The 27,663-nt window shown below is 46.6% G+C and overlaps 2 protein-coding genes across 5 annotated transcripts in view; both read left to right on the forward strand.

The window, feature by feature from the left end:
• Positions 1-1,221: 1,221 nt before the first annotated feature.
• LOC310958109 (uncharacterized protein) lies at positions 1,222-10,859 on the forward strand. The gene is made up of 7 exons (XM_083928922.1): positions 1,222-1,399; positions 4,818-4,962; positions 5,080-5,175; positions 6,695-6,839; positions 7,665-7,810; positions 8,901-9,040; positions 10,231-10,859. Exons 1-7 carry the CDS (start codon positions 1,300-1,302, stop codon positions 10,377-10,379), a joined length of 921 nt encoding a protein of 306 aa, XP_083785048.1. The 5' UTR covers positions 1,222-1,299; the 3' UTR covers positions 10,380-10,859.
• Positions 10,860-23,581: 12,722 nt separating this feature from the next.
• Positions 23,582-27,663, forward strand: part of LOC310957502 (disco-interacting protein 2 homolog C) — a 225,167-nt gene continuing 221,085 nt past the window's right edge. For all 4 annotated transcript variants that reach the window (XM_083928083.1, XM_083928085.1, XM_083928084.1 and 1 more), the window contains exon 1: positions 23,582-23,751. In XM_083928083.1, the coding sequence (XP_083784209.1) occupies positions 23,673-23,751 (79 nt within the window). In that variant the 5' untranslated portion in view covers positions 23,582-23,672. The remainder of the gene's footprint in view (positions 23,752-27,663) is intronic.

Below are 27,663 nucleotides of genomic sequence, written 5' to 3' on the forward strand. Positions count from 1 at the left end.
CACTGTCTGCCTGCATCGCTCGACTTACACAATGTATTGTTTTGCTGTGCTTTGACGGCAACAGACCACAGCGCTATCACTGTAACAGCACACGCAAGCCGCCCTCTCTTTGTTATAATAAGACATCTCAGTGTTGTAACAGTAATTCCCCTTGATCCGCATGTGGGAGGAAGCCGGAGAGCCCGGAGAAAACCAACCCGGACACGGGTAGATCATGCAAAGTCCACACAGAAGGGCCCCGGCCGTGATTTGAACCAGGAGCCCTTTTGCTGTGAGGCGACAGTGCTAACAACCACTCCACAGCAGTACTATTCATTCATCTTCAACCGCTTATCCCAGGGTCGGGGTCGCTGGAGCCGATCCCAGCTGACATCAGGCGTGAGGCGGGGTCCACCCTGGACAGGACGCCAGTCTATCACAGGACACATAGAGACGAACAGAGACAGACAACCATTCACACCTACGGGTGATTTAGAGTCATCAATGAACCGAACACCTGCACGTCTTTGGACTGTGGGAGGAAACCGGAGAACCCGGAGAAAGCCCACGCAGACACGGGGAGAACATGCAAACTCCACACAGGAGGGCCCCAGCCCAGATTCGAACCAGGAGCTCTCCTGCTTTGAGGTGACAGTGCTAACCATCACACCACAGCAGTACTAAATCTGTAATATTCCAGTGTTTACAGTTTTGCACTTCCTTAAAGCTGGGTTATACAAGAATAATATATATATATGGTGCCGTTGAGCAAGGCACCGAACCCCCAACTGCTCGGGGCGCCGGTCACTGGCAGCCCCCTCGCTCTAACATCTCTCCTTAATTGTGTGTGTGTGTGTGTCATGATTAATAATAATGGTAAAAAAAATAAATTTATAAATAAAGTAATTCTTCTTCTTCTAGAAACAAATGGACAAAATGACATGTGCTGTGTATTCTCACTATCTTCCTCTGGAGGTCGCCATTACGCCACACGCGTGCGCCTCACGTGCCCTAAACCCCTCAAGCCTCAAGAGGCTTTAAGTTCTACTTTTCTTACCGTATCAACACGGACATAGTTTTAAAAAATAAAAACATTTCTTCTTCCAGTGCACACGGAGCACTTGCTTTGCCTCCAAACGTGTTTTTGCTCCAGTGCTGTGGGCGTTCACGCGGAGCACGTGAACGCATCATCTGGTCAACGTGCGCTCTGTTGTCCCCTCCCCGGTCTCTCCGCCCCGGCTGACGGGCGGTGACAGCGGGCCAGCGGACCAGCGGACGGGAGGGGAGCCCCACAACCAGCGCAGCAGACCACCAGCTAACATGAAGGACAACAGCCTGCCCCGGATTGTAGTTATCATCTTGTGTGCGGTGGTTTTTATCGGCGTTTTAATCGTTAACGCTTTGGCCGGAGCTGGCAGAGGTGAGTTAAAAGTCAGTTATTCACATTTAACTGTAGTTACAGCTACCGACAAACTAGCTAACACTGTTAAAATGACTCTTTTTTAACTGTTTTTACTGGTTACGAAAGCGTTAACGGTGTACAATGTGTAAGTCATTACTATGGTTACGAGAAACAATGAGATATAGTTTCCATGACCGTGCTTGTGTAACGTTCACGGTAGTTTAGCATGTTTAGCTAGTTGCTAGCTAATTCGGCAGTTGGGCTGTATAAAACAGGGCATAAAAGCTGTTAAATAACTAAATAAAATAAAGAAAAGGGCGTTTTTACTTACCTCTTAATAGTGGCATTAACCATGAATTTGACTTATGTGGATGGACGGTGTAGTTCATGGAGCACAGCAACAAAGGTGCATTTAGCTTTAATAATCACTGAGTAATATTTATTACAACTACTTTCTTCAGGAGAAACCGTTACCTGGAGGGAGAGACACACACACACACACACACACACACACACACACACACACACACACACACACAAACACACACACACACAGAAGAGGGGAAGTCATTTAAAAAAAGCCATGACATCCATGGGTAGGGTGTGGCATAAACAACATACACACACAAGTTTCGGGGTTCGGTGCATTGCTCAAGGGCAATGGCTTCTCTCCAGCCACCAGTCCACCCTCTTCTCTTGGTTCATATGGGGACTTGAACCGGCGACCCTTCGGTTCCCAAGCCGAGTCCCTATGGACTGGTGGTTCAGTCACTGGGGTCAGTCAAACTCCTCTGCAATCCTTGTTTTTATGGTGTGATTTGCTGGAGGAGACGAGTTCAAACAGACCCAAACAGACTCAGACCTCCTGTTGGCTGCTGGGCCGGGTCTGACATCCATGGGTAGGGTGTGGCATAAACAAAACACACACACACACACACACACACACACACACACACACACACACACACACACACACACACACACACACACAGAGGGTAGGTTGTGGCATGAACAACACCCAGTTCGTGGAAAACTCCAGATGTGTTATTAGATTCGTAAGCAGGGAACTCTATAAATGGTACTGATTTTGTGAGCAACAACAAACGGACAATGTTGGGAAATGTTTCTGCAGCATTAGGAAACTTGCTCGACTCTTAATTCTTTCCTGGTTTTGGGGCAGTGGGCGTCCACCCAGGCCCACCATCCCACTCTTTTCTGGGCCAGGCCTTTTGCTTCCTGCCAGCTGACGGTTGTTTTTACCAAGGTTTTCAGCGTCCTCTAAGGCTAAGGCTCCCCCCCCCCCCTGAGTGAGAAGGATCGAGGTGTTTTAGTTTTATGGCCAGGGTCTGTTCGCTTCTTTCCTGCGTCAAAAAAAAACAGTTTAAATGACGAAAGGAAAACATTTTTAGGGTCTGTAGAACGGCTGTAAATCCTTAAACTCATGACATGCGGGAAAGCTACGTGGGTGAGGAGGAGAACGTGGATGCTAGTGTTGTTACAGCTCGCACAAACAAGACAAAGACGAAGACGTTAAAAAGTGTTTCTAGACACACAACAGGGTCTAAGGTCATCCCGCAATCTACCAGTTTTATTACTCAGGACTTCAGACCTTACTGTGGAGTTAAAGTCACGTCCTTGGTCACATGGTTAATATGTTAGTGTGTTTGTTCAGTAGGATTGCAAGTGTTTTTGTCCACCTGTGTCTATTGCAAAAGTCATAACATGTTATTCTGAAATGATATATCTGTCTTCCATTTTCTTCCTATGTTATTATGTAAAGGAAGAAAACTACTTTTATGAAATATATCTGTTGAAGGTAAGCAGCAGAGCCACTATTGTAGAATTAGCTTATTTCAATGTACTATGGAAAATGAATGTCTTCATTAAACAAATGAAGAGCTCTTTTCCAAAATGAGTGTGAGCCAAATTTAAAAAAATGAGTTTGAGCCACTTTGCTGTTTACAGAACCTTTTCACTGCTTCATCAGTGTTTCTGCCAAATCTCTTTATTTCCTTGTTTAAAATGGTCTCAAGATGCAGTTCCTTTCCAAACCGCGACCAGCACCAAACCTATTTTTAGCCTAAATGTGATACGTCCTCTCGACCAATCAGAACTCAGTGAGCGTTCTATGCGATCCAACATGGCGGCGCTCTGAAGCGGGAGAGTTTTTTGTTTTGTCCGTCCGTTCAACATGTTCAGACTGAGCCATGAACCATTCTGACAAGATAAACTGAATATTAACCAAATGTGTGGGTCTCCTGAAAACTATTAAACTGATTTATAGCGTTTTGGAAAAGAGCTCCTCAAATGTAAATCAGATTGCATTGTATCGCGTGAAACGGCACCAAATTAAATCAAACAGAATCGTTATTAAAATGTATCATTCCCTGAATCAGATCATAGCCTATGTATTCAGCTATATTACATTAGAGTGTCTTCTAAGGGAGAGATACACTCCCCTACCGTACGGTTGTATATATTTGTCAATCGTCTCTATCACCAACTCGTCCAGATGATTCGCTCTTGCTTCTGCAGGGCCTCATAGTTAACACGGCAAACAACTGTGGCAGTGTGTCGTGCACCGGTGCTGCTTGTCCACGTCGTCTTTGTGCCAGTCGTGGTCTCCCAGCCTCCAAATGCAGATCTTTGTGGTTCGCTTTCAGGCAAAGCATATCTTAGCATTGCAGGTTTTGCGGTCAACCTCATCCCCATCTTTGCAGTAGTAGTCCCACACCTCACTGCCTGTGTGCAGTGACTTCTCGGCCCTCTGTAGGTGATAGAGGAAAGAACATTTTATTCAAATGTGGAAACGTGAGGCAATAAAAAGTCTATTGTTTTAGACAATGCTGGTTTCCGCGACCTTGAAGCAGCATGTGTTTGGCCCTTCCCTGTTTTTACAAGGAAATGTTTTTCCCCGTTTGGTGGGTAGGGACTTGACTGACCTGCACATAGCCCTGACCCAAGGAGGCTGAAATGGAGAAGAAGTCATGGGGTCATATTGTGCCTCATTATTGGGGTACAACACATGCACAGTACAGTCTGTTCTGCACTCGCCGAAAAGCTCAATAGCTGGCTCACTATTGTAGAACATGGGGATGATTGATTCGGCCTTGGGTCGGAATATTAAGTACGAAAAATAAGATACGTTTCTTGGCCAATTCGAGCATAGGCAAACATTTCTGTGAGACCGAGCACACTCAGAGAGCACCTGAGTGGACGCCGTGTCTTTATTTCTACCGCCGTCTGCTGTAAGCCTCAAACATCACAGCTTAAATTACATTGTGCGTTTAAGACGTGCCTCAGCCTTCATGTAATAACTTTGCCCTGACTTCGACCCAATCCAGCTGTAACAATGACTGAGAGCCAGGCAATCGCCCACGATCACTGTTGGACCTCACTAATGATCTTGTGACTGAACGTGTCTGTTTTTTTCCAGGTCCTTTCCACTCCACTACAGGAAATGTGTCGAGCCGCTATGAAACGGGCATCACTCCAGCTGGCTGGACCTTCTCTATCTGGGGCGTTATCTATACCTGGCTCACCTTGATGGTCATATACCTCACTACTTATGTATTCCGGGGGTAAGCTAACATGGACATAGTCTAAAATAGTCAATCTTTACCCGTGCAGATGTAACCTTTCTTATAGGACTCATTCGTCAACATGCAGATGAAACTGATCTCTCTTCCTGTGAATAGATCCTGGGCTCAGTGTCTGCTGCCCTACTCCTTCTATTTTTGCTGGCTGTCCAACATGGTGATGAACATGATATGGTTGCTGCTGTGGGACAGAGAGTATGTCTGCTACTTACACTTCATACTTTATTCATTTTTATAGAAAACTAGTTTTCCTAAAGGGTTGGTTCACTTAAAAGACACATCAATGTTGAATTTTGTGTCTGATTGTTTGGTTTGTGTGCTTTGAGCACCGCAAAAACAAAAAAATCCATTCACCTCGATTGTAATCTGCCCGAAAGTGAGATATCTTTTCAGTTATTTGAGTGAACTGATCCTTTAACGAGTATTGTTTATGATATTTATTTACCATGAAGCAAAGTGAATTCCCCAGTGGCATAGCTATGTAGACTATATACAGTATGAGACATTAGCCTTTTCTTAATCTTAATCATTTTGGTGCCAGTATTAAGGTCTTTTCACACCAAGCAAATCATTTGAGCCCATCTATCTCTGAGCCTTTCCACACCAAATCTGAAAGTTTCATATTTCACCGTGTGCTTTTTAAAATTTCCACATTTGTTTCAATCTTTGAGGATTTCAGATGTGGATAAAAACACAAGCCAACCAGTGAAATAATGACTTTAGGGCGCACTCAGACTGTCCTTCCGCACCGCGCCAAAACCGTTTTTTCAGCTAAAGCCTAGTGCGTTTGACCAGTGTGAATGCAACCGCTCCGCGCATAACAGCGGACAGCTGGCCGTCCAGGCCCGTTTGAGAGAGGTGGGCTTTTGTAGAGCGCGTTTGCACATGTACGAGCACGAGGCCTACGATGGTTCTGACGTCATTTATGTGTGCCTGTTTGGACATAGAAAATAGAAGGAGGGACCATGCGCGGACGTTTAAAACAATGGCGGTGAAAGGTTCACGTTGGTGTGATGCGGAGGTGGAGTGTTTACTGCAGATTTGGTCGATGAAAAGATTCAAAAACAGTCGACAAGACGCACAAAAACTCAGAGGTCTACAGAAAGATCTGGAAACAAAGCCACACATCGCCATGACGCCATCAATGCGCGTGATGTGTTACGGCGTGATGGCGTATGGACAGCAAGAAGCATTTTTATTAGTCAGAAGACTAGAAAGGCGCTTTATAAGTACAAGTCCATTTACCATTTAAATATTTGCGTTGGCCTTGGTGTGAAAGGTTTGAATGCAAAAGACGTCAACAAATGTTTTGTATTTTCACTTTGTCCCCGGTGTGAAAATACCTTAACACACTGTGATATGTTTGACTGCACCAGCAGAGACATTTTATAATCACTTATTCTTTTATCGGTGGATTTGTTGCCCTTTTTATTGTAATCTGCAAAATCATTAGGTCGAGGATAATTTGATATTTACTGTCGTTTGTCAGCCTAATCAGTGTTTCAAAATTAGTATCACCTATAAAAAGACATGGGCTTCAGGTTAGGTGGTGAAACAGTCATCAGTATGAATATGAAGCACAAGGCGAGCCTTGTGGAACAGAAGTTGGAAAGGAAGTCAACAATTACAATTCATTGCTACTCGGTATCTCTGAAATGTGAACTTGTAATCAGGCAATTGACCTTGAGACCTTTTCTCTCTCTCTGTCTTGCAGGTTGATGCTCGCGTCTCTGGTTGTCTTAATCCTGATAGCAATTTCCAACTACACTGCTTTGTTCCTCTGTTGCTATGCCACAGATTATTATGGACTCTGGTTACAGACATACCACCGCAAAGACCTGTGCTGTCTCAGGATTCTGGTATGTGTATGCACAGATGGTACCTTAGAGCGTTAGCAGCCTGTGTTTGCTCTTTATTCACTAGATTGCTGAGTAGGAATCGAACCATTCGTTCATGATTATTGAGCGTCGGTTCATAAACAACAGGGAAAGTTTTGGGTTAAAGTAAATCAACCACAAGACCACTTCAACAACACCGAAGAACTCAAAGGTGAAAATAAATGAAGACAGGGATTTCCGCCTATTGGACTCAGTACTTTAAGGGCGCACTCACACTGTCCTTCCGCACCGCGCCCCGTGCTTTAGGGTACTTGTCCCCCCTCCCTCTCCCCCGCTGGCCAGCCCGGTCAGCCCTGGACATTTAACAACAACAACAATGGCGGTGAAAGGTTCACGTTGGTGTGATGCGGAGGTGGAGTGTTTACTGCAGATTTGGTCGATGAAAAGATTCAAAAACAGTCGACAAGACGCACAAAAACTCTGAGGTCTATGGAAAGATTTGGAAACAAAGCCACGCATCGCCATGACGTCATCAATGTGTGTGACGTGTTACGGCATGATGACGTATAGGCAGCAAGAAGCATTCGCCGAGGCCCAGGTAGTGTGAGTACAAACGGGCCTGGGGCGCGGGGGGAGAGGGAGGTAAGTACCCTAAAGCCCGGGGCGCGGTGCGAAAGGACAGTGTGAGTGCGCCCTTACTGTTGGGGAAAGTGATGTAACACAGTGGTAAACACGCCCCTGTCTCAGCTTTTCTGGAATGTGTTTCAAATTCAAAATGATTTTAAATCAAACGTCCTGTGTGAATTTCTCATTTCTCACATCTTTGCTCATAAATGTTCTGTTCAGGTCCAGAACGGTTTGGCTCTCTACACCACATGGACGTCTATTGCTTCTCTGATCAACTTCTCCTTGGTTCTCCACCTGTGGGGTGTGGACAAGAGCACAGCCGCAACAGCTTCTCTGTGCATCCTGTTTGCAGAGGTGGTGGGATGGTAAGCTTTGATTGGACGAGAATAAATGAAGGGTATTTCAAAAACTAGCAGATTAACTAATTTTTAGTTTTGGTGCTGTTATCGTGAATCCAACATTTAATGATTGTACTAGTAGCACTTTGTACAGTAGCTGCTGCAGGTATGATCATAGTCTGTCTTTTTCAGGATTGTACAACCATGTTTCCAAAAGAGTTGAGTCAGAAATGAATTGCTTTTAAGCATTCGATTCTTCGAATTCTTCAATTTCCACTTTGGCTTCCTACTTCCCTGCTGCTGCGTACTGTGGGGAAAGTGGGAGAGCAGTGAGTGAGATAAGAAAAGGATACTTTAGCACAGTGTGTTAGCTAAAGTTCAATTCTCTCACTGAACAGGAGAAAGTGTTACAGCAGTCCAGTTGTTAACATGTGATTTTCTTTATTGTAAATTTGGTTGAGACTGTTCAGATGTGAGATTAGTTAACAAAAAGGTAGACAAAGGGAAACTGTAGCTACACTTATTAGCGTAGTGGTAGTGGTTAGCACTGTCACCTCACAGCGAGAAGGTTCCAGGTTGGCTTGGGCCCTCCTGTGTGGAGTTTGCATGTTCTCCCCGTGTCTGCGTGGGTTTTCTCCGGGTTCTCCGGTTTCCTCCCACAGTCCAAAGACGTGCAGCTGACATCTGGTGTGAGACGCGCCTCACACCAGATGTCAGCTGGGATCGTCTCCAGCCCCCCCGCGACCCCGACTCCGGGATAAGCGGTTGAAGATGAATGAATGAATGAATGAATGTTGTCTTTGTGCTATTTTCAATTCTTTGCATCATTGTTTTTCTTTAAATTTCAGTGTCACAACTTTTCTTGAAACAGGGTTGTAAGAAAAATCATGTTTTTCAAATCTTTGGTATGAAACTTTATAAATGTTGCTAAAGACAACAGCTGCTAATATGTTCTGCTTCAGTGCAGAAAGACTAGCATCAGTATCAACCTTTCATTTTTTCATTCATCAGCAACATGACGTGGGATAAAAATGTAAGGGAGCATTGTAAAACCATTAATACGGTCCAGTACATTTTCTTTGTCTCTATGTTGATGTTGCTCTGTCTGTGTGTCCAGGTTCATCCTTGAGAACTGGGTGCTGGACCGCTGGGTGCGTAACATCCTCACAGTGTACCCCGTGGTGATCGTAGCTCTGGTTGGAAACGTCTTCAAACATTTTGACCCAGCTGATCCCACTCCGAACTCCGTGTTTATGGGTGAGTTCAACACAACCTCTACCGTGACTGGATCGCTCATTTATATGTATATATATTTATATTTATGCCGAATCAAAACAAAAGTTATCTCAAGACACTTTACATAAAGAGAAGCTCAAAACCACACTATGACTTATACATGATTTACAGAGCCCTAACAATCTCCCCATGAGCAGCAACAAGTCCCACTATCTTTATTAATAATAATAAAAATAGTAATATTTAGATATGGATAGTATTCATCCAGCAATCATATGCACACAGTGGCGACGAAAACCCTCTTTTTAACAGGCAGGAATGATACAGAGAGAGGAGAGAAGCTCTGAGTATCACAGGAACAGGCGTATCCCCGGCAGACTCGGCCTATAGCAGCATAACTGAGGGCTACTAAGCCCTAACTATACGCTTTAACAAAAGAGGAGAGTTTTAAGTTTACTTTTAAATATGAGGACGGTGTCTGCCTCCCCAGACAACACTCGGGGTTGGTTCCACAGGAGAGGAGCTTTTGGAGTCTCTTCGAATGACAAATAGCCCTGCACTCTCAGAGCGCAGCGATCTAGTCGGGTAATACGGTACTATGAGCTCGTTAAGGGCGCACTCACACTGTCCTTCTGCACCAGGCCAAAACAGGTTTTTCGGCTAAAGCCTAGTGCGTTTGACCAGTGTGAGTGCAACCGCTCCGCGCATAGCTGCGGCCAGCTGGCCGTCCACGGCCCGTCTGAGAGAGGTGGGCTTTTGTAGAGCGCGTTTGCACATGTACGAGCACGCGCACGTGTACGAGCACCAGGCCTACGGCGGTTCTGACGTCATTTATATGCGCCTGTTCGGACATAGAAAATAGAAGGAGGGACCATGCGCGGACATTTAACAACAACAACAACAATGGCGGCGAAAGGTTCACGTTGGTGTGATGCGGAGGTGGAGAGGGGACAAGTACCCTAAAGCCCAGGGCGCGTTGCGGAAGGACAGTGTAAGGGCGCCCTAAGTTACCACAGACACTTAATCTGAGTTTGTGTCTGATTGACGCCGGTTTCAGGACGCACAAACTCTAACACTATACAGGTATTAATTAAATACAACACATCATAATGAAATGGTCTAGAACAGCCTCTGCCCAAAAAGATTTTTTATTTTAAACTTGGAAGTTCACCGACCCACTCGTCTACTGTTGTCTTTTCCTTCCCTATCAGTTGTACTGCTGGTGTTGGCATGTGTCCTGCTGGTTTCCAGAATCTGTACCGTCATCTGGAGGAACTGCTGGCGGCCTCTCAACTCCCCGGGTTCAGCGAAGCTCATGATATCGCCTCTCGATGGCAGCAAATTCAGGCTCTTTACTTAGAGAACAGGAACTTACACAGTGCCTCCTGTCCCACCGCCGCCTTAAGTCTCTCAGACCACTCTGAATTACAGTTTCACACAAGCCAGTGCAATGTTCCACTAGGTTTTACACCTGTGAAGCTAGTCATAGATTTCCATAGACACGATGGATAAGAGCTGTATTTTTATCCAATAGACTGGCTTGTAAATGAGTGTTATGATCAGGCAGGAAGAGCTTTCCTCTTCTCTCCTGGAGACAATGCCACACTTTCTTTATAATACTAGTAAACTACTACGACCGTTTACCACTACTTAGCAATAATATTGTCCGTGTGCTTTTTATATAAATGCATGTGATTTGGTTATCGTGTTTTGTACCGCTATTTTTAAGTTTTATATCATTCATGGCTTCTTAATTGTCTATCCATTCAGTATGAAAAGATTATACTGTCACTATATGTTGGCTTTACGATATAATTTGAATCAAATAAAAAAAAGCTTTGTCGAACTGATTCTGATTTGCCATTTTGGTGCACTCACAGCGAGAAGGTCCCTGGTTCAAAATCGGCCGCTTGTACCCGCAACCTCGTTTGCAACGCCTCAGGATCCCCCAGTTAGAGCTGGTTAATGTGGCCCGGGAAAGGGAAGTTTGGGGTCCCCTGCTAAAGCTGCTGCCCCCGCGACCCGACCCTGGATAAGCGGATGAAGATGAGATGAGATGAGATAATTGCAAAGCCTGAGCGGGAGCACCCAGGAGCAGTGGAGGAGGGAGGGGCCATGGTGGAGGCAGCCCCCAGTGAGAAGGCATCTACATCCTCCAGCATGTCCTCTGGCTCCTCTGAGTCAGGGGGGACTTTCATAGGCTGTCCGCTCTGACTCAGCAAATAATCAACACCAAGCAGCTCATGTTATGAATGTGTGGTATTATGCAGCCGCATATCAATTAGACATACCGGTGTATTTGGCAGGTGGCCTGAAATTTGGCACATATTCCCGTGCTGGAGCTCAGGATGGGAGCCTCCCACGGCAGCAGCGAGGCAGCCTCCGTCGGCGACACTCTCCTGGACGACCCGGCGAAGCTCCTCCCGTCCGCGCTGGCGGCGTCCGCTTTGAACAACGACCGTGCCGTTAGCCTAGCTCCTGCTAGCTAACTTAGCCTAGCTCCTGCTAGCTAACTTAGCCTAGCTCCTGCTAGCTAACTTAGCCTAGCTCCTGCTAGCTAACTTAGCCTAGCTCCTGCTAGCTAACTTAGCCGAACTTGCTTCCTGTCCCCCAAACACACACGCTGCGGTAAAGAGTCCAACTCACACACTTAGCGCGGTGTCTGGCAACAGTTACCGGACAACAGAACCAGACACCGACGACACATACAGTCCAACGTTGAAACAGTCTAATATTCACTGCTCGACGCCATTACACTCTTCTTCTTCTTTGGAGGGAGAGCGCGTGTTTTTTCTCTATTTCTACCTATTTTTTACAGTGTGGTGTGTTCATGAATATAGTTGTATTAGTTTAGTGTCTTTTGTTGTTGTTTTTTCTTGGTTAGTTTGGTGTTTGTGTGTCTTTTGTTTGTCCTCCCGCTCTGAGGAGCTGGGATGGCGTCCAGCGCTGACGCGGAAGCATGGCGTCGACACCGGAGCCGGGTCCCCGTGCAGCGTGGAGGAGGTCGCCCTGGCTGTGGGTGAGATTATCGGGCACGACTCTGTGAAGTCCGCTGCCTGCATGAACAGTGCGGTGGTTCTGTTCCTTGCAAAGGTGGAACAGGTGAACAGGTTGGTGGAGACGGGCATCACGGTGAATGGGTTGTTGGAGCCGGTGACAACGCTGATACTGCCAGACACAAAAATCCCTCTTTCAAACGTGCAACCCTTTATTGGTGATGAGTTCCTAATAAGAGAAGTGTCCAGACACGGGAAAGTGGTGTCACCGATAAGAAAGGTGCTGTCAGGCTGCAAGTCTCCGCTGCTGAGACATGTTGTGTCTCACCGCAGACAGCTGTTTATGATCCTCACCAACAAAGACCAAGAGTTTGACCACCGCTTCAGAGTCTGCGTGGGTGACTTTGACTATGTTTTATTTGCAACTTCATCCACTGTTAAGTGTTTTGGATGTGGCCAGGAGGGGCATTGAATCAGGGCTTGTCCTGGCTGCAAGCTCCAACCGCGTAGTCGCTGCTACGGCAGCCGCCTCTGCCATCGGTCGACCTGGTGCGGCGTGTGGCCACGGTGGCCGGCGGGGGGGCTGGTGCCGCGGGGCGAAAGAAAGATCCAGGGTCTGCAGACAAACAAGTGGCGGAGCTGCAGAGGCAGGCTGAAGAGAGCACTGAGGTGAGAGGGGAGAGGTAGCAGATGAAACGAGTGAGGCGAGTGAGGCGACAGGTAAGGACGAAGTGTCAGGTGAGTCTTCAGGCAAAGTGGCGGATGAGGTGGACACAGGTTTGGGTGAAACAGGTGGAGGGACAGAGGTAGGCGATGTTTCTGGGGAAACAAAAGAACAGGTGTACTAGAGGAGGCAGGTGAGGAAGAGGCAGACTAGGCTGCAGGTGAGCTGTGTGAGAAGGTTGAGGTCGTTGGTGATCAGTGTGAAGTAGGTGAGGCAACAGGTGAGCTGTGTGACACAGGTGAGCCGTGTGACGCAGGTGAGGTGACAGGTGAGCTGTGTGAGGGGAACGCAGTAGCTGAGGAGCTGGAGGCCTGTGAGGCTGTGGTGGTGTCTGCTCCTCCTAAGCTGCGCAGCAAGAGGAGGAACATGTTGGTTGTGGAGGTCAGTGATAAAGCTGGTCGTCTGGCAGGTAAAGCGAGTGCTGCAGAGAACAGAGCAGCTCTGTGTGACAGCAGTGACAGTGAAGGGTGTGTGTCAGACAGCAGTGTCCTGTCTCTCACTCCGCAGACTGCTGCTCAGGTGTATCCTGCAGACTTAGTCAAATCTTTTTTACAGCAGACTAAAGGGTTGAGGAACATAACCTTGGAGCATCACTTCCCTGATCTGCAGGGCTTCTATGACTCCATCAGACATGTGGTAAAACACAGAGAAGAGTCAGACTTAACAGACCAGGAAGTGTTCAGACTGCAAAAACGGATCCATAAAGTCAGGAAACAGTTGGTTTTAATGACGATGAAGGAACAGAGTTTATTTTTATTTATGTCATTGATTGTCTTTAGTCTTGTTTTGAACACCTTCATCATTATGGATGTGTTTAAAGTAGGCAGTTTAAATGTCACCCGTGCTAGAGAGATACGAAAGAGGGCAGTAGTTTTCCAAATGGCCAAACTGGAACACATCAATGTCCTCTTTCTACAAGAGACACACGGTGATGTTGGGAACGAGGCCGACTGGACCAGGGAATGGGAAGGAACAGTGATTTTAAGCCATACCACCACCCTCAGTGGAGGAGTGGGCCTCCTGCTCTCTGGAGGTTTTACTCCGACCTCTCTGGAGGTCACACATGTCGTGGAGGGGAGGTGTCTTTTAGTCGAAGCTGGTTTTGAACATTTTAATGTGGTTTTTATCAACATCTATGCTCCAAACAACGGTACAGAGAGGAAGCGCTTCTTTGGAAAGGTGAAAGAGTGTTTCTGGAGCAAAATGCATTGGGTTCCACAGTCTGTGTTATTTTTATCCAGAGATGAGGGGGGCCAGGGCCTGGTCCACCTGGCCAGTAGAACAGCCACCTTCAGGATCCAGTTCTTTCAGAGATATCTGACTGGACCTGAGGATCTGGTGTGGAGAGACCTGGCCGGCTACATACTCAATAACCTGAGGCTGGATGCTGCTCTGTTTTTAACTCTCTGTACTGGTTGTTAAAGGAGCCTCTGATCTGTGGTGCCAGGCTAGACGTGGGCTGCAGCGCCGTGCCTGGGCTGATGGGGGCGCTGTGCAGTTCAAACATTGTCTGCCTAAACCAGCTGGTGGACGTAGCAGGACTGGCGCTCACAGACGGACAGGCTCTGAGCTCGGTGCTGGGGGTACAGTCTGTGCGCCTGATGCAGAGGAGCCTGGAGCTCTAGAGGAAGAGGCTGACGGGGAGAGAGAAAGTCCTTCTCATCAAGCACAGCAGGGGAGAAGCCGAGCCCGACCCGACAGACCCCTACCCAGAGATCCACCTGTGCCCCGGGTTCACGGAGCTCAGCGGCCCCCTACTGAAGCTCAGCAATGAAACAAAACTGAGCCTGCACAAGGCCGAAAAAAGACTCTGTACACGAGCTGTGTAAAAACTATGAACAGAACGCAGCTGTGTGACAGAGCAGAGTGTGTGTGGACTGAGAGGTTGGGCGGGCTGAGCCCTCAGTGGAGAACTTTACATGGTGCCATTGCAACCAACGCCTTTTTATCTGTTTTTAACAGCAGTGTTGTGAATGAGTGCCCGTTCTGCAGGCTGACGGAGAACATTTTTCATGTTTTTGCTGAGTGCAGGAGATTGGCAGAGATTTTTAATGTTTTAACCCGTGTTTTTAACCTTTTTGGCGTCCTGTTTACTGCCCCTGTTTTTATCTGTGGAGTTGGTTTTAAAAAAAACTGAAAAAACAAAGTGTCAGCTCCTTAACTTTTTGATTGGCGAAGCAAAAATGTCGATCTACCTGACTCGTAGGGAAAAACTGCAGGGTGGGCCGACTCTGGACCCTGTGATCCTGTGGAGGCACAACGTGAAGGCCAGACTGAGGCTGGAGTTTTGCTTCCACAGGATCACGGGGAACATTGATGTATTTCAACAGCAGTGGGCTCATGAGGAGCTGCTGTGCCGGGTGACCGGTAGAGAGCTAAAATTTGCGTCATTCCTCTTCTGAATTATTGATTGCACAACTGTTCTCTGGTTTTTAATCAACTGTAAATAAAGTGCTGTTAAAAATCAAAATCAAATCTTAAATCAAATCCCTTTTTAGTTTCTGAGGTCTGGTCTTAGTACTAAAGTCAGCATTGGTCTCAAAATCAAGGTCAGTGTCTTCATGTTGCAAGGCAGAGGTGTCAAACTCCAATTCCCAGTGGGCCAAATTTTAAAACTGGAATAAAAGTTACTAAAAAAAGTTCTCTCCAGATGTGTAACGTTGAACCTTTCCAATGCAGGTCCTTGTACTTGTCGTGGTGTTTCTTATGTTTTATTCTTTGGTTACAGCCACGGTGAATCTGCAGATGAGACAAACAGCTCTTTATGTGGGCGTTGAGAAAGAGCATCTGTATCGATGTTTTGGGCTCCTGACGAGTATTTGAGACTGAAGTCATAGGTAGACAGCGCAGCAAGCCAACGGTGACCCGTCGCATCCAGCTCAGAGGGTTGTTGTCCGTCCTCACCTCAAACTTGGTCCCGTTCAGATAGTCATGTAGTCTATCTACTACTGCCCACTTCAGCGCCAAAAATTCTAATTTATCCTTCATCTCTCAAGCGGTCAAGCACCTGAGTGTCGCTGATTCCCGAGTCAGAAAACTTTGCGGGAGCTCAATTCATGGTTGATAGATTGCGTAGGAACACGCATGCCTCTCCGTAAATACCAATGTTTGCCACTGCACATTTCTGCCCGTCTACGGAAGGGTTTTGTGCGCAGTGAGCTTTATAAATAATATAAATGAGGCTCCCAGGTCTGCTGCAACTCCGAGTTCTTTTAAATCAAGTCTGAAGACTTTTGTCTGTTTGTAACTGAAACCATCTTTTATGTTTTCAGAATCAGAAATACTTTAATAATCCCAGGGGGAAATTATTAACAATTGAATGACCTTTTATGCGTTTCTCCCCAATGCTCTTAATGTATTTGTAACGGGTATGGAGTGAACCCAATTGCAGCACAGATGAACCGGGTATTCGTTTTAAAACAGTCTGTATTCAGCAGGTACACGGCTGACCAGGGGAGAGCAGAAACAGGCCAGGCGCCAACCAGCCACAGGCAGACGAGGAACAGACAACAGGCAGGCAATACGCGTGGTCAGCGACAGAAGGCTGGTAGATTTACTGGGGCTTAGACGAGAGGCGAAGGTCAGAGGCAAGTCGGATCGATACCAAGTAAGCAACCCGAGAACAAGTGCTGGAGAGTCAGGCACGAGCGCGAAGAGTGAGGCTGCATATATACTGGCTTGATTGGAGATGGTGAGCAGGTGAGAGCAGCAGGTGAAAGCTGTAGACTGAACAGGGCTGTGGCTGAGCAGCACGGCAGGGGAGGAGCCGAGCAAACTGTGACAGTTTTATGTAAAGCACTTTGAATTACCCTGTTGAATCGTGCTGTTCAAACAAACCAGCCTTGCCTTGCATTACAATTATGTCTCTGCTTTTGTGTCTCTTCTCCAACACACTTCTGATTCTATGATGTGCAGGTTAATATTATCAAGCAGCTGAAGCTTGTCACATGTTTGAAAATCAAGAATCAGGTGTGTTAGAGCAGGGAGAAACCTCAAACAGGTGTCCAAGTCTAATGATATCAAACCTGTGACGAGCTTCAGCTGCTTGATAACGAGAATCAGGTGTGTTGGAGCAGAGAGAGACCTAAAACATGCAGGACAGTGGCCCTCCAGGACCAGAATCAATGGATCTTTATATCATTACACAGGATGTACATCAAAACTTTGTGCAACCTCTCTTGGTGTTTGGAAAATAAAAAACTAGATATAATAATAGGCTTCAAAGGCATCAACAAGACAAGATCAGCAGCAGTAAGCAGATAAAGTGTCAGTTCTGGTGGAAGTGGGGCGATGGAGGCAACAGCTCTGGGGGTTCTGGTCGTCCTGGACCTTCTGCCAGGTGGTTGCAGCTCAAACATGGAGTGGCCGGGGTGTGTGGTGTCTCCGAGGGTACTGTTGGCTTTCTTATGGAGTCTGTTGGTGTAGATGGGGCCCAGTCCAGGGAGCTCCAACCTGATGATGCACTGAGCCGCCTTCACCACACGATGGAGACTGTGGGGTTCTGCGGCTGTGCAGCTGGCGTACCACACTGTGACGCTCTTGCTCAAGATGGACTCAAATGAGTGAGGGTCCAGTGCTTAAAACACTACATTTAGACTATTAAAAATTATAAATAATTAATATCCTGATGATTATAATGATAATAAGAAAAATATATAATTTTAGACCCTGAGCTAAAAAGCTATCAAGGACTAAAGGCCTTGATGGCTAGCCTATATTTCATCTGTCATCATAAAACACAGGGTTGTATATCCCATGTAGTATGCATGTAGTTGCAGTCAATACTCCCCTCATGGACTTCACAGAGCCTACATCTGTACATAAAATAACTATTTATTTTGACTTTCTTTAAACTAAAGGCAGATGTTCATAGTGTCACTGTAAACCAATGTTAGTTTGTCAAATGTCATATTTAACCAAGTTGTTTTGTTGCCTAAATCTAGCCGTGTGCGCACCATCCATGAATGATTAGGCATTCATCAATCGCCAAAACTACCACTCGATAAATGTACAGGTGATTTGTGATGCCAAGCTATCGCTTTTAAACGTGGTGGCCAAGTGGGCACACACGATTCTTTTATATTTCAAAACAGCTCGGCTCCAGCCCCCCGCGACCCTGACAGGGACGAGCGGTTGAAGATGAAGGAACGAATGAATGAATGTGTTGGCGCGCGGCTGCAGGAAGGCGCACTGCAGAGCCAAAGTCATCTCCTCGATAAACTGCATTAAATTAAACAAGGTATCAGATGATTAACATCTTGGTATGGTTCTTCTAGACGACAAAGGTTATCCTCTAACGGAATACCTAATAACCCCGCTGGCAAACCCCGCTACTGAGCAGGAGGGCAGGTTCAGCAGTGCACACACACACACACACACAGGTCACAGTGGAGCGCTGCTTCGGGTTGACTGCCTCCGTTATTCTTTTCCATACAGCATTTTTATGGCCCCCTTTTATTCCACTCTTAAGACAAAAAGTACATCTTTATTTTGCTCCATCTCGGATGTCAGGATGCCGATCTCTGTGTCGGAAAAGTTTCTTTTCTTCACAGTGTTTCGTCTCTCCATGTTTGACCTCAGTGGGCGAGGCCTCGAACCAGGAGTATTTAAGGGCGTAACATGTTAATGATGATCGAATTCAGCTGCCGCATTTATCAAGGCCCGCTCATTCGTACGCTGAGATTGGTCAGATACGAATGTTTCATAAATCACACGTGTGTCCTGTCGTACGACCAATTCTGCGCTCAGATCTGCGCCCGTTTTCACGCAAGATTGATAAATGAGGGCCATTGTCTCTGACCACTTCTTCATATCCTACTCTCCCAATCTGACAACCCGTTCTTATCAACAGCTAAAGTACCTGTCCGCTGCAACATCTGATCCCTCGCTCCTTCCTCTTTGGCCTCATCTGTTCTTAAACCAACTCTTCCTCTTCTCCTAGCTCTGCCACACTCTCCTCTCTCGACTCTCTGTCCCCTTACTTCACGGCTGGTTCGTAAGTCCTCCCCAGCCCTGTGGTTGTCTGACTGAGAGAGCCACTATACGGGCAGTAGAAAGGAAATGGCAGAAACCAAAACACCCTGAAGACCTGCTAACCTATCAATCTCTCCTCTCCTCCATCTCTGCTGCCAAAAAGTCTTTCTATCAGACTAAAATGGAATCCTCCTTGGCCCCCCCAGTCCTCCTCCTCCATCTTTCCTTCTACCAAGCCACTTCGTCAGTTACGTCATAAAAGGTAGATGACATACGCTCGTCATTCTCCACCCCACCTCCTGATCTCACCCTTCCTCCAATCTCATCTTCTTCCCCTTTGCTATCTTCTTTTACTCTTATAACCTTTGCCCGCCCAACCATCTTTGACCCCATCCTTTCTCACCTTCTCTAATGCTCCTGACCTTCTTCCTTTTCTCCCCCATCTCATTAACACATCCTTATCAAGCTGGCCCTGACTCTCTTAAAGATACAAGAGTGAACCACGTCCTAAAAAACCTACCTTTGAGCCGTCTGAAGTAAATAACTGCAGAGCTGAGAGCTTCAAGGCCGGCCACTCAACCCAAACTGCCCTACTTGCTGTCACCGAGCAACTTCACATGGCTAGAGCAGCGTCTCTCTCCACTGAACTCATCCTTTTGGACCTTTCTGCAGCGTTTGACACAGTTAACCACCAGATACTGGTTTCCACCCTACAGCAACAAGGTATCTCAAGGTCTGCACTCTCCCTGCTCACATTATACCTAAACAACACACACACACACATACCTGGTAACTTAACTAAGCTGTCAGAACCCTGTCATCTTACTACTGGGGTCTCTCAAGGTTCAGTCCTGGGGCCTCTTTTCTCTGTACACCAAATCCCTCAGTTCTGTTATTTTCTCACATGGCTTCTCCTATCACAGCTATGCTGATGACACCCAACGTACTCTCTCTTTTCCTCAGTCCGACACACTCGCAGCAAAACGGATCTCTGCCTGTCTGACTGACATTTCTCAATGGATGTCCGCACACCACCTGAAACTCAACCTAGACAAGACAAAGTTGCTTTTCCTTCCTGAACTCTCCCACCCAAAACCTAGAAGGCCACACAGGTTCTGGTCCAGGCTCCTGTCATCTCACACCTTGACTACTGTAACTCCCTCCTGCTGGTCTGCCAGCCTGTGCCATCAGACCTCTGCAGATCATCCAGAATGCAGCGGCTCGGCTGGTCTTCAACCTACCTAAGTTCTCTCACACTACACCGCTCCTCCGCTCCCTTCACTGGCTTCCTGTAGCTGCTCAAATCCACTACAAGACACAGGCACTTGCTTATCGGGCTGCTAATGGATTGGGCCCAGCTTACATCCAGGACATGATTAAACCTTAACCCCCAGAAATTTAGTAGTGACTCAGTCTTAAATTTTGATCCGTAAAATTCAATTCAATTCAGTTTTATTTATAGTGTCAAATCATAACCAAAGTTATCTCAGGACACTTTACAAACTAGGTAAAGACCACACTCTATGACTTATTTATGATTTACAGAGACCCAACAATTCCCCCGTAGAGTACGGTGGCAATGAAAACCTTCACTATAACAGACAGGAACGTCGGACAGACCTAGCACTGTATCATATCAGCTCAGAATTCAGTTACATATTATATTAATGTCATAAGACGTCATTTGAATTTGTCCTACTGACACAAATGAATCCTGTAGAGTGCAGCTGATTGCAGTATTTCCATGTGCACACTGGGGGGCGCCTTCGCCAAGAGAAAGAGCTCGACTGAGTAGGAAGAGGAGCAACAGTGGTTCTGACTGTCTGCTTCATGGTCAAAGGGACATTTAAGTGTTTTTATTTTGTGAACAAGTTGATTAGGTGGACAGAAATTGTTAGTTTGATTTTGTAACTTTTAATATGATGGAGAATAGATTATCTGATTGTTTTATTTGACATCTGCCTCGTTTCCTCACCTGATTGCGTGGAAGTTTGCTTTTTGGAAAAAACTTCAAGACCTGCAAGAAGCGGCAAAGGAGCTTTTTCATTTCCATCTGTTGTTTCAGTGTTTCACAATACCTTCTTTTGGCAGTTACAGTGCCCTCTAATAATTCAATTCAATTTCAGTTCAATCTTATTTACAGTGCCAAATCATAACAAAAGTTATCTCAGGACACTTTACAGAGTAGGCATAGACTCAACAATTCCCCCGTAGAGTACGGTGGCAACGAAAAACCTTCCCTATAACAGACAGGAACGTGGGACAGACCCAGCTCTGTGGAGGACGGACGTCTGTCTGCACCGGTTGCGGAGGAAGAAAAGGAGAGTTTTTATGGCTACAAATTCTATAATTTAATATATTATAATATTTAATATTGTTCTAAAAGTTGTATCACCACCCATACAGCCTTTATTGAGGCACATTGTCCAAATCTAAATGTATGAGATGAGCTACAGAACTCCATCAAACTGAAAACACAATACTCCCATTAACTTGAAAAGACGTCATGGCCAGTTTGTACCGGAGCTGTCATTGATCAGGGTATTGATGGGCCCTGCACAATGTATGTGCTGTTAGGGTAAGGCTACACTGTCAGACATTTCAAAGGGTCTTTACAGTAATTAACTGGCAACACTGTTCGTCAAGTGCGACTGTGATGTTTGACTAGACCCTGCCTGTTGCCTAGCGATGGAATACATTGAAAAGGTCTATAATGATAGAAATTGGCGATAAATACGAAACACAAACACATCTGTATCATATAGGGCGGTAGTAGCTCAGTCCATAGGTGACTTGGCTGGGAATCCGAGGGTCGCTGGTTTGAGTCCCTGTGTGGACCATGAATGGAGCGTGGACTGGTGGCTGGAGAGGTGTCAGTCCATCTCCTGGGCACTGCCGAGGTGCTGTTGAGCGAGGCACCGAACCCCCAAGGCACCCGAAGTGTACCAAATGAACCTGTAGCCTGAGCATAACCTACACAGGTAGAACTCTCAAGTGCCTCACCCGATCCAAGTTCTTCTATTCAAACTCGGTCAGCTGGTGAAGGGAGGATGACACTGTCTGAGACCCTGTCTGTCAGCACCAATTAAGGCCACCTCTGTCAGCACCAATGAGACGCCAGCTCTGTGTGTGCAATCAGAGACTGAGAGCCAATCAGAAGCCAGCTCTGTGTGAGCAATCAGAGACTGAGAGCCAATCAGAAGCCAGCTCTGTGAGAGCCAATCAGAGGCAATGCAACACGGGATACAGTCAGAGGCCTACTATGTGCTATGAGGCTGACTTGGTCGTTTCAATAAGGAATGTGTGCAGTTTAATTTGCTCCATAGATAGATAAAGAAAAACACAGACGGACAGACAGAGAGATAGACGGACAGATGGACAGACAGATAGATAGATAGACAGATAGATGGATGGATAGATGGATAGATAGATAGATAGATGGATAGATGGATAGATAGATAGATAGATAGATAGATGGACAGATAGATAGATAGATAGATAGATGGATGGATGGATAGATAGATGGATGGATAGATGGGTAGATAGATGGATGGATAGATAGATGGATGGATAGATAGACAGACAGATGGATAGATGGATAGATAGATAGATAGATGGATAGATAGATGGATAGATAGATGGATAGATTGCTTAATGCATGTCTGGCGCCCTCTGACGGTTGTTTTATTGTTATTTAAAAATATAATCTTCATTTTTTTTGTCTAAACATAAAGAAGCTTAACCTGAGGTCGATGAGCATCACATATCAGGTCAGATGTTGATGTCTTCAGTCCGTCTGAAGTCCCGGAGGATGTTCTACCTGCGAGGCGCATGAAGTCACACACGGTCACCAAGCGTCGGACAGGAAGTGGATGAGTGTTCCTTCAGAATAAAAGCATGATAGCAGTTTTGTGACAGGAAAAAGGAACTAAAGGTCTAACAAAGAAGTTTAAAAGCTCCGTCAGTGTGTTTGAGTCTGCTTTACATTTGAATCACTTCAGCTACCTCATGTGTCCTGTTTGGTCTTTGTAAACCACTTTAACAATGATGTGATATTTGCTTTTTTGTGTGTAAGACGGTCAACCAGTCACTTGTTTTTAAGGCTGTAGGCCTACTTAATGAAAGATGGATGTATCGACATATAATGTTAATTTTTAAACATTAATTCAAACCAAATATATTTATTTTTTAATGGAAAAGCAATACTTTCATTCTATACTCCTCAAAACTTCCCGTGTGAGTATATATATATATATAAATCATCTCATCTCATCTTTATCCTCTTATCCGGGGTCGGGTCGCGGGGGCAGCAGCTTTAGCAGGGGACCCCAAACTTCCCTTTCCCGGGCCACATTAACCAGCTCTAACTGGGGGATCCTGAGGCGTTCCCAGGCCAGTGTGGAGATCTAATCTCTCCACCTGGTCCTGGGTCTTCCCCGAGGCCTCCTCCCAGCTGGACGTGCCTGGAACACCTCCCTAGGGAGGCGCCCAGGGTTCATCCTTACTAGATGATCCTGAACCACCTCAACTGGCTCCTTTCAACGAATATACATATATATTTTTAAGAAATAGCTTTGAATAGAGATCCTACATATTCAGCCTCAGAGGGGACTATTTCACCAGTCAAGTATTGGTACTTTTGCTTTAGGTATGGAGCAGGAACTGCAGTATTCAGGTATGAGGCATAAAACACTTCTCCGGCCGACCCGGCTCTTGTTTTTAACGGGTCCAATAAAAGCACCGGAAGCGGAGCCGCCGTGTGTTGTGTAACTTGACGCAGACGGAGCCAACAGCGCCGCTGCTGCCGCCGCTGCTGCTGCTGCTGCTGCACGGAGAGCGACGCGCACACACAGTCCGCCTGACTTTGGATATTTCGGGGGTTTGGAGGAGAAGCCCGGAGAGAGAAAAGAGGGAGGGAGAGACGGGCAAACAGAGATTTAAGTCGGTTTCTAACGGCGGAATGGCGGACCGGGACCCGGTTCCGCTTCCTGCGGAGGTGCGGGCCAGGCTGGCCGAGCTGGAGCTGGAGTTATCCGAGGGTGAGTACTTGAATTTCACCGCTGAGCTTCGGGAGGCTCTCGCCGGACTCTGCTGCTGCGGCTCCGGGGGCTCCGGGGGGTTGCTTGGGTCGCTGCTGCTCGGTCTCTGCTGAGAGGACGAACCGGTTCAGAGTTTTGAGCTGCGGGCAGGAAAAGTGTTGATCTCCAACTGCCACAACTTCAAGTCCACACACACACACACACACACACACACACACACACACACACACACACACACACACACACACACACACACACACACACACACACACACTGACCCAGGCTGCTCTGCTGTATCTGGCTGTGATTTGGATGCAGGGGATGTGGTGTTGTTGGCGCTGTGTCACTGAAGTGTGGACAGGCTTTGGAGGCACTGTAGTATTCATCTGATGTTCTCCTGAAGGTCACTGTACACGTGTAGCATCAAACTATATCATAAAGTACACAGAGAGATTATTAAAGTAGCATAGAAACACATCATGGAGTCATTAATGAACACCAAGTTTCAACCCTTAAACCCTAAAACCTTAATGCACCAAACAAACCTGCAAAAGTCTACGAGGATGTTCTGGTGATATCATGAGGGCTGCAGACATTGATCTATTTAGTTATTTACCATATTTTCTAATGAATGCATTTGCTTAATCAATCTGGACATTGCATTGTATCCAGAGCCCAATTTAACATCTTCAAAATGTTGTTTTTTTGCAAGTTTCAAACCCAAATGATTCAGTTTGCAATCCCAAGACGGAGGAAATCAGCAAAGGAGTTCTTAGAATAGTAGTTTGGGTTGATTAGTCGACTCATCCTTCCACCACAGCATAAACAACATCACCGTAAAGTACAATTCAAAGTCTCTGTGGAGCAGCGGAGGGGCTTTACAGCTCCCAATGGGAATATCATAGGGACACTGCAGAGCTTTATCTTTAAGGTTAGTCATTACAAAGCTGTTGTTTGCCTTTTCTCCTCACTGTCACATCGGAAAACCCCGTTGGGCAGAGAACAGATCTGCATGCTGCTTAGATTATGTGCACAGAGCGTGCAGCTGTTACCAGACACAGTTTTCACATGACACACTGCAGCCAGGCAGCGTGTGGAGGGGGCATGAATGATCTCCATTATATTCCAGCTTCTTTCCATAACACCGGAGCACATATTGGCTTCTTTTGCTAAGAAGCTGAAATGCAGCCTGGGTATTGATTTTCTCATTAGCCCCCACCCTTCTGCTTCAGATTGATATGTCACATTGCTGCAGACTCACTCTCAGCTCGGAGAGTATCACAGTGTCATATTTCAGCTGCCCACGAGCCGTGTTTTCCCTGCTTCTCATGGAGTCTGGAGGCTTTCGCGGCACTCAGCCATGTATGGAGAAAGAAAGAGAAGGCACAGAGGGAGGGAGAGAGAGAGGGAGAGAGAGAGAGAGAGAGAGAGGGAGGAAGTGATTTTAACAGCTGACTGCAAAAGCACACTTTGCATTTTAATGTTTGGTGTGCTGCTGCAAACGCAGGTTTCAGAGGGGTCTGAGCTGAGAGAGAAATGATGGGGAGCATGGGGGAAAAAGGTGACACACATTCTTTCTTTCGTTGTCTCTCTTTTTTCGTGTGTGTGGCTCCAATGTAAACAAGTGTGTCTGGGGGAAATGGGGTCAGATGCCCCGTTGCATTATTTACATGCTTAGCTGATGCCGTAAATGTGCGCCGGCAGCCAATGCAAAGCTTTCCCCGCATCCGGCAGACTTTGACCTAATTTTTTGATTTCTACGCATCATCCCTTCCTCCTCCTCCAGAGCCCCACACAGCGGGGATGGAGACGGCGTCAGAAGATGACATGGGTACCAGGCAGGTGTTACTACGGCTTCACACGGGCCACGTGGGTTGTCGAGTAGCCCTCGAGCTAGGCATTAATCCCCCCTCTTCTACCTCACGGAGGGGGAAATCATCCCCACTGCTCCTTTGAGGCTATAGTGGGTTTAAAATTGCAGATTTCTTTCACACAACCATGCTTTTGTGAGATATATCACAGCTTTTTTTTTATATAAAGTCAATCAAATACCTCGAATGCTTACTTGAAATGAATTCACTGAGTAGCTCCACTGGGACAGCCAGCGGTTGACTGCCTTGCTCAAGAGCACCTCTGTGATAGTAACAAGGGGGAAGTTCTACATTCAGACCAACAACTCAACTCTTACTTTGGATTCCTCTCAACCTTTTCTCTCTGTTTCTACTTAGTGAGCTCCTACATTTCCCAGAATGCCCCTTGACAGCCCCCAGAGCGCACGTGTGTGAACGTGTGAACTCGAGAGGGAAATTCAGCAGCATCCAGCTGTTGCGTGTGTAGGTGAGGAGTGATGCCGGAGGAAAGAGCACCACAGCGAGCTGTTGCCTGAGATAAAAGGAGAGTGGAGCCGACGCCGAGCTGCCACGTAGAATTCTCAGACTCCTGCTTCTTAAACGTGAATATTTTCTGCTTTCTCTCCTCCTCTGTGACGGTGAACGGGATATCTTTGAGTTGTGGACAAAACAAGACAACACATTATCCTCAAAGCAATTTCAGTCAAAAGCAACTGGACTTGGTTATTTGTCTAGGAAGACGTTTCACCTCTCATCCAAGAGGCTTCATCAGTTCATGTACAAATCTGACCAGGCTGGGACTGGACCAGGACCAGGACCAGGCTGGGACTACAGCCTACAGTACAAACGGGCCTGGGCCGCATGGGGAGAGGGAGGGGGGACAAGTACCCTAAAGCCCGGGGCGCGGTGCGGAAGGACGGTGTGAGTGCGCCCTTAGTGACTTCACAGACTATTAGGGCGCACTCACACTGTCGTTCTGTACCGGGCCAAAACCGGTTTTTCAGCTAAAGCCTAGTACCTTTAAGCAGTGTGAGTGCACCCGCCCACGGCCCGCTTGAAAGAGGTGGGCTTTAGCGGAGCCGTTTGCACATGTACGAGCACGAGCCCTACGGCGGTAGCATTATGTGCGCCTGTTCGGACATGTAAATAGAAGGAGGGACCATGCGCGGACATTTAACAACAACAACAATGGCGGTGAAAGGTTCACGTTGGTGTGGTGCGGAGGTGGAGTGTTTACTGCAGATTTGGTCGATGAAAAGATTCAAAAACAGTCGACAAGACGCACAAAAACTCTAGGTCTATGGAAAGATTTGTAAACAAAGCCACACACACGCGATAAACGCATGTGACGTGTTACGGCGTGATGGCGTATGGACAGCAAGAAGTATTGGCCGAGGCCCAGGCAGTGTGAGTACAAACGGGCCTGGGGCGCGGGGGGGAGAGGGAGGGGGGACAAGTACCCTAAAGCCCGGGGCGCGGTGCGGAAGGACAGTGTGAGTGCGCCCTTAGTGACCTCACAGAATGTTAAATGAAAAACTTGCGCAGTGCAACTTTAAAGAGTTTCAGCACGGGTTGTGTCTGAAGTGTCCTAATTTACAGGCGAAGGAAGCGATCGGCTCGTCTTTTAGAAAGCGACCCGATCCTTTCAGACGTTTTTCTTCCAGCCTTTTGGAACGAGAAGGGACCTTTTGTAGACTTATGGATTTCTCATTAACGGAGCTTTCCGGAAATGAAAGCAGAGCAGAAGCGTCGTTCTCGTCATTGTAATCAAGCTAAGTCGTTTAAGCAGAGGGCTGTTTGTTCATCAGCAAAGTGATTGTGTGCTCTGGTGCTCATTACCCCCCGAAAACCCCTTACTTCTCTTTTCTTCTACTCTGAATTGTCTCGCTTTAAATGTTGACTCATCGTCCTGCAGCTGAGGGTAAGACGTCTGAAAGTTGAAATGAATCCAACTGCTGCTACCTGCTTTGTGCAGTCCGGTGTTTGTTACAACCGCAGTGAGTTATTTGTCTCTCTCTGGACTAAATCCAGTAATTCTTCCCTCTTTAGACCCCAAAGAACC

This window comes from Echiichthys vipera (assembly GCF_963691815.1).
Source record: "Echiichthys vipera genome assembly, chromosome: 15".
In the NCBI taxonomy this organism is placed as follows: domain Eukaryota; kingdom Metazoa; phylum Chordata; class Actinopteri; order Perciformes; family Trachinidae; genus Echiichthys; species Echiichthys vipera.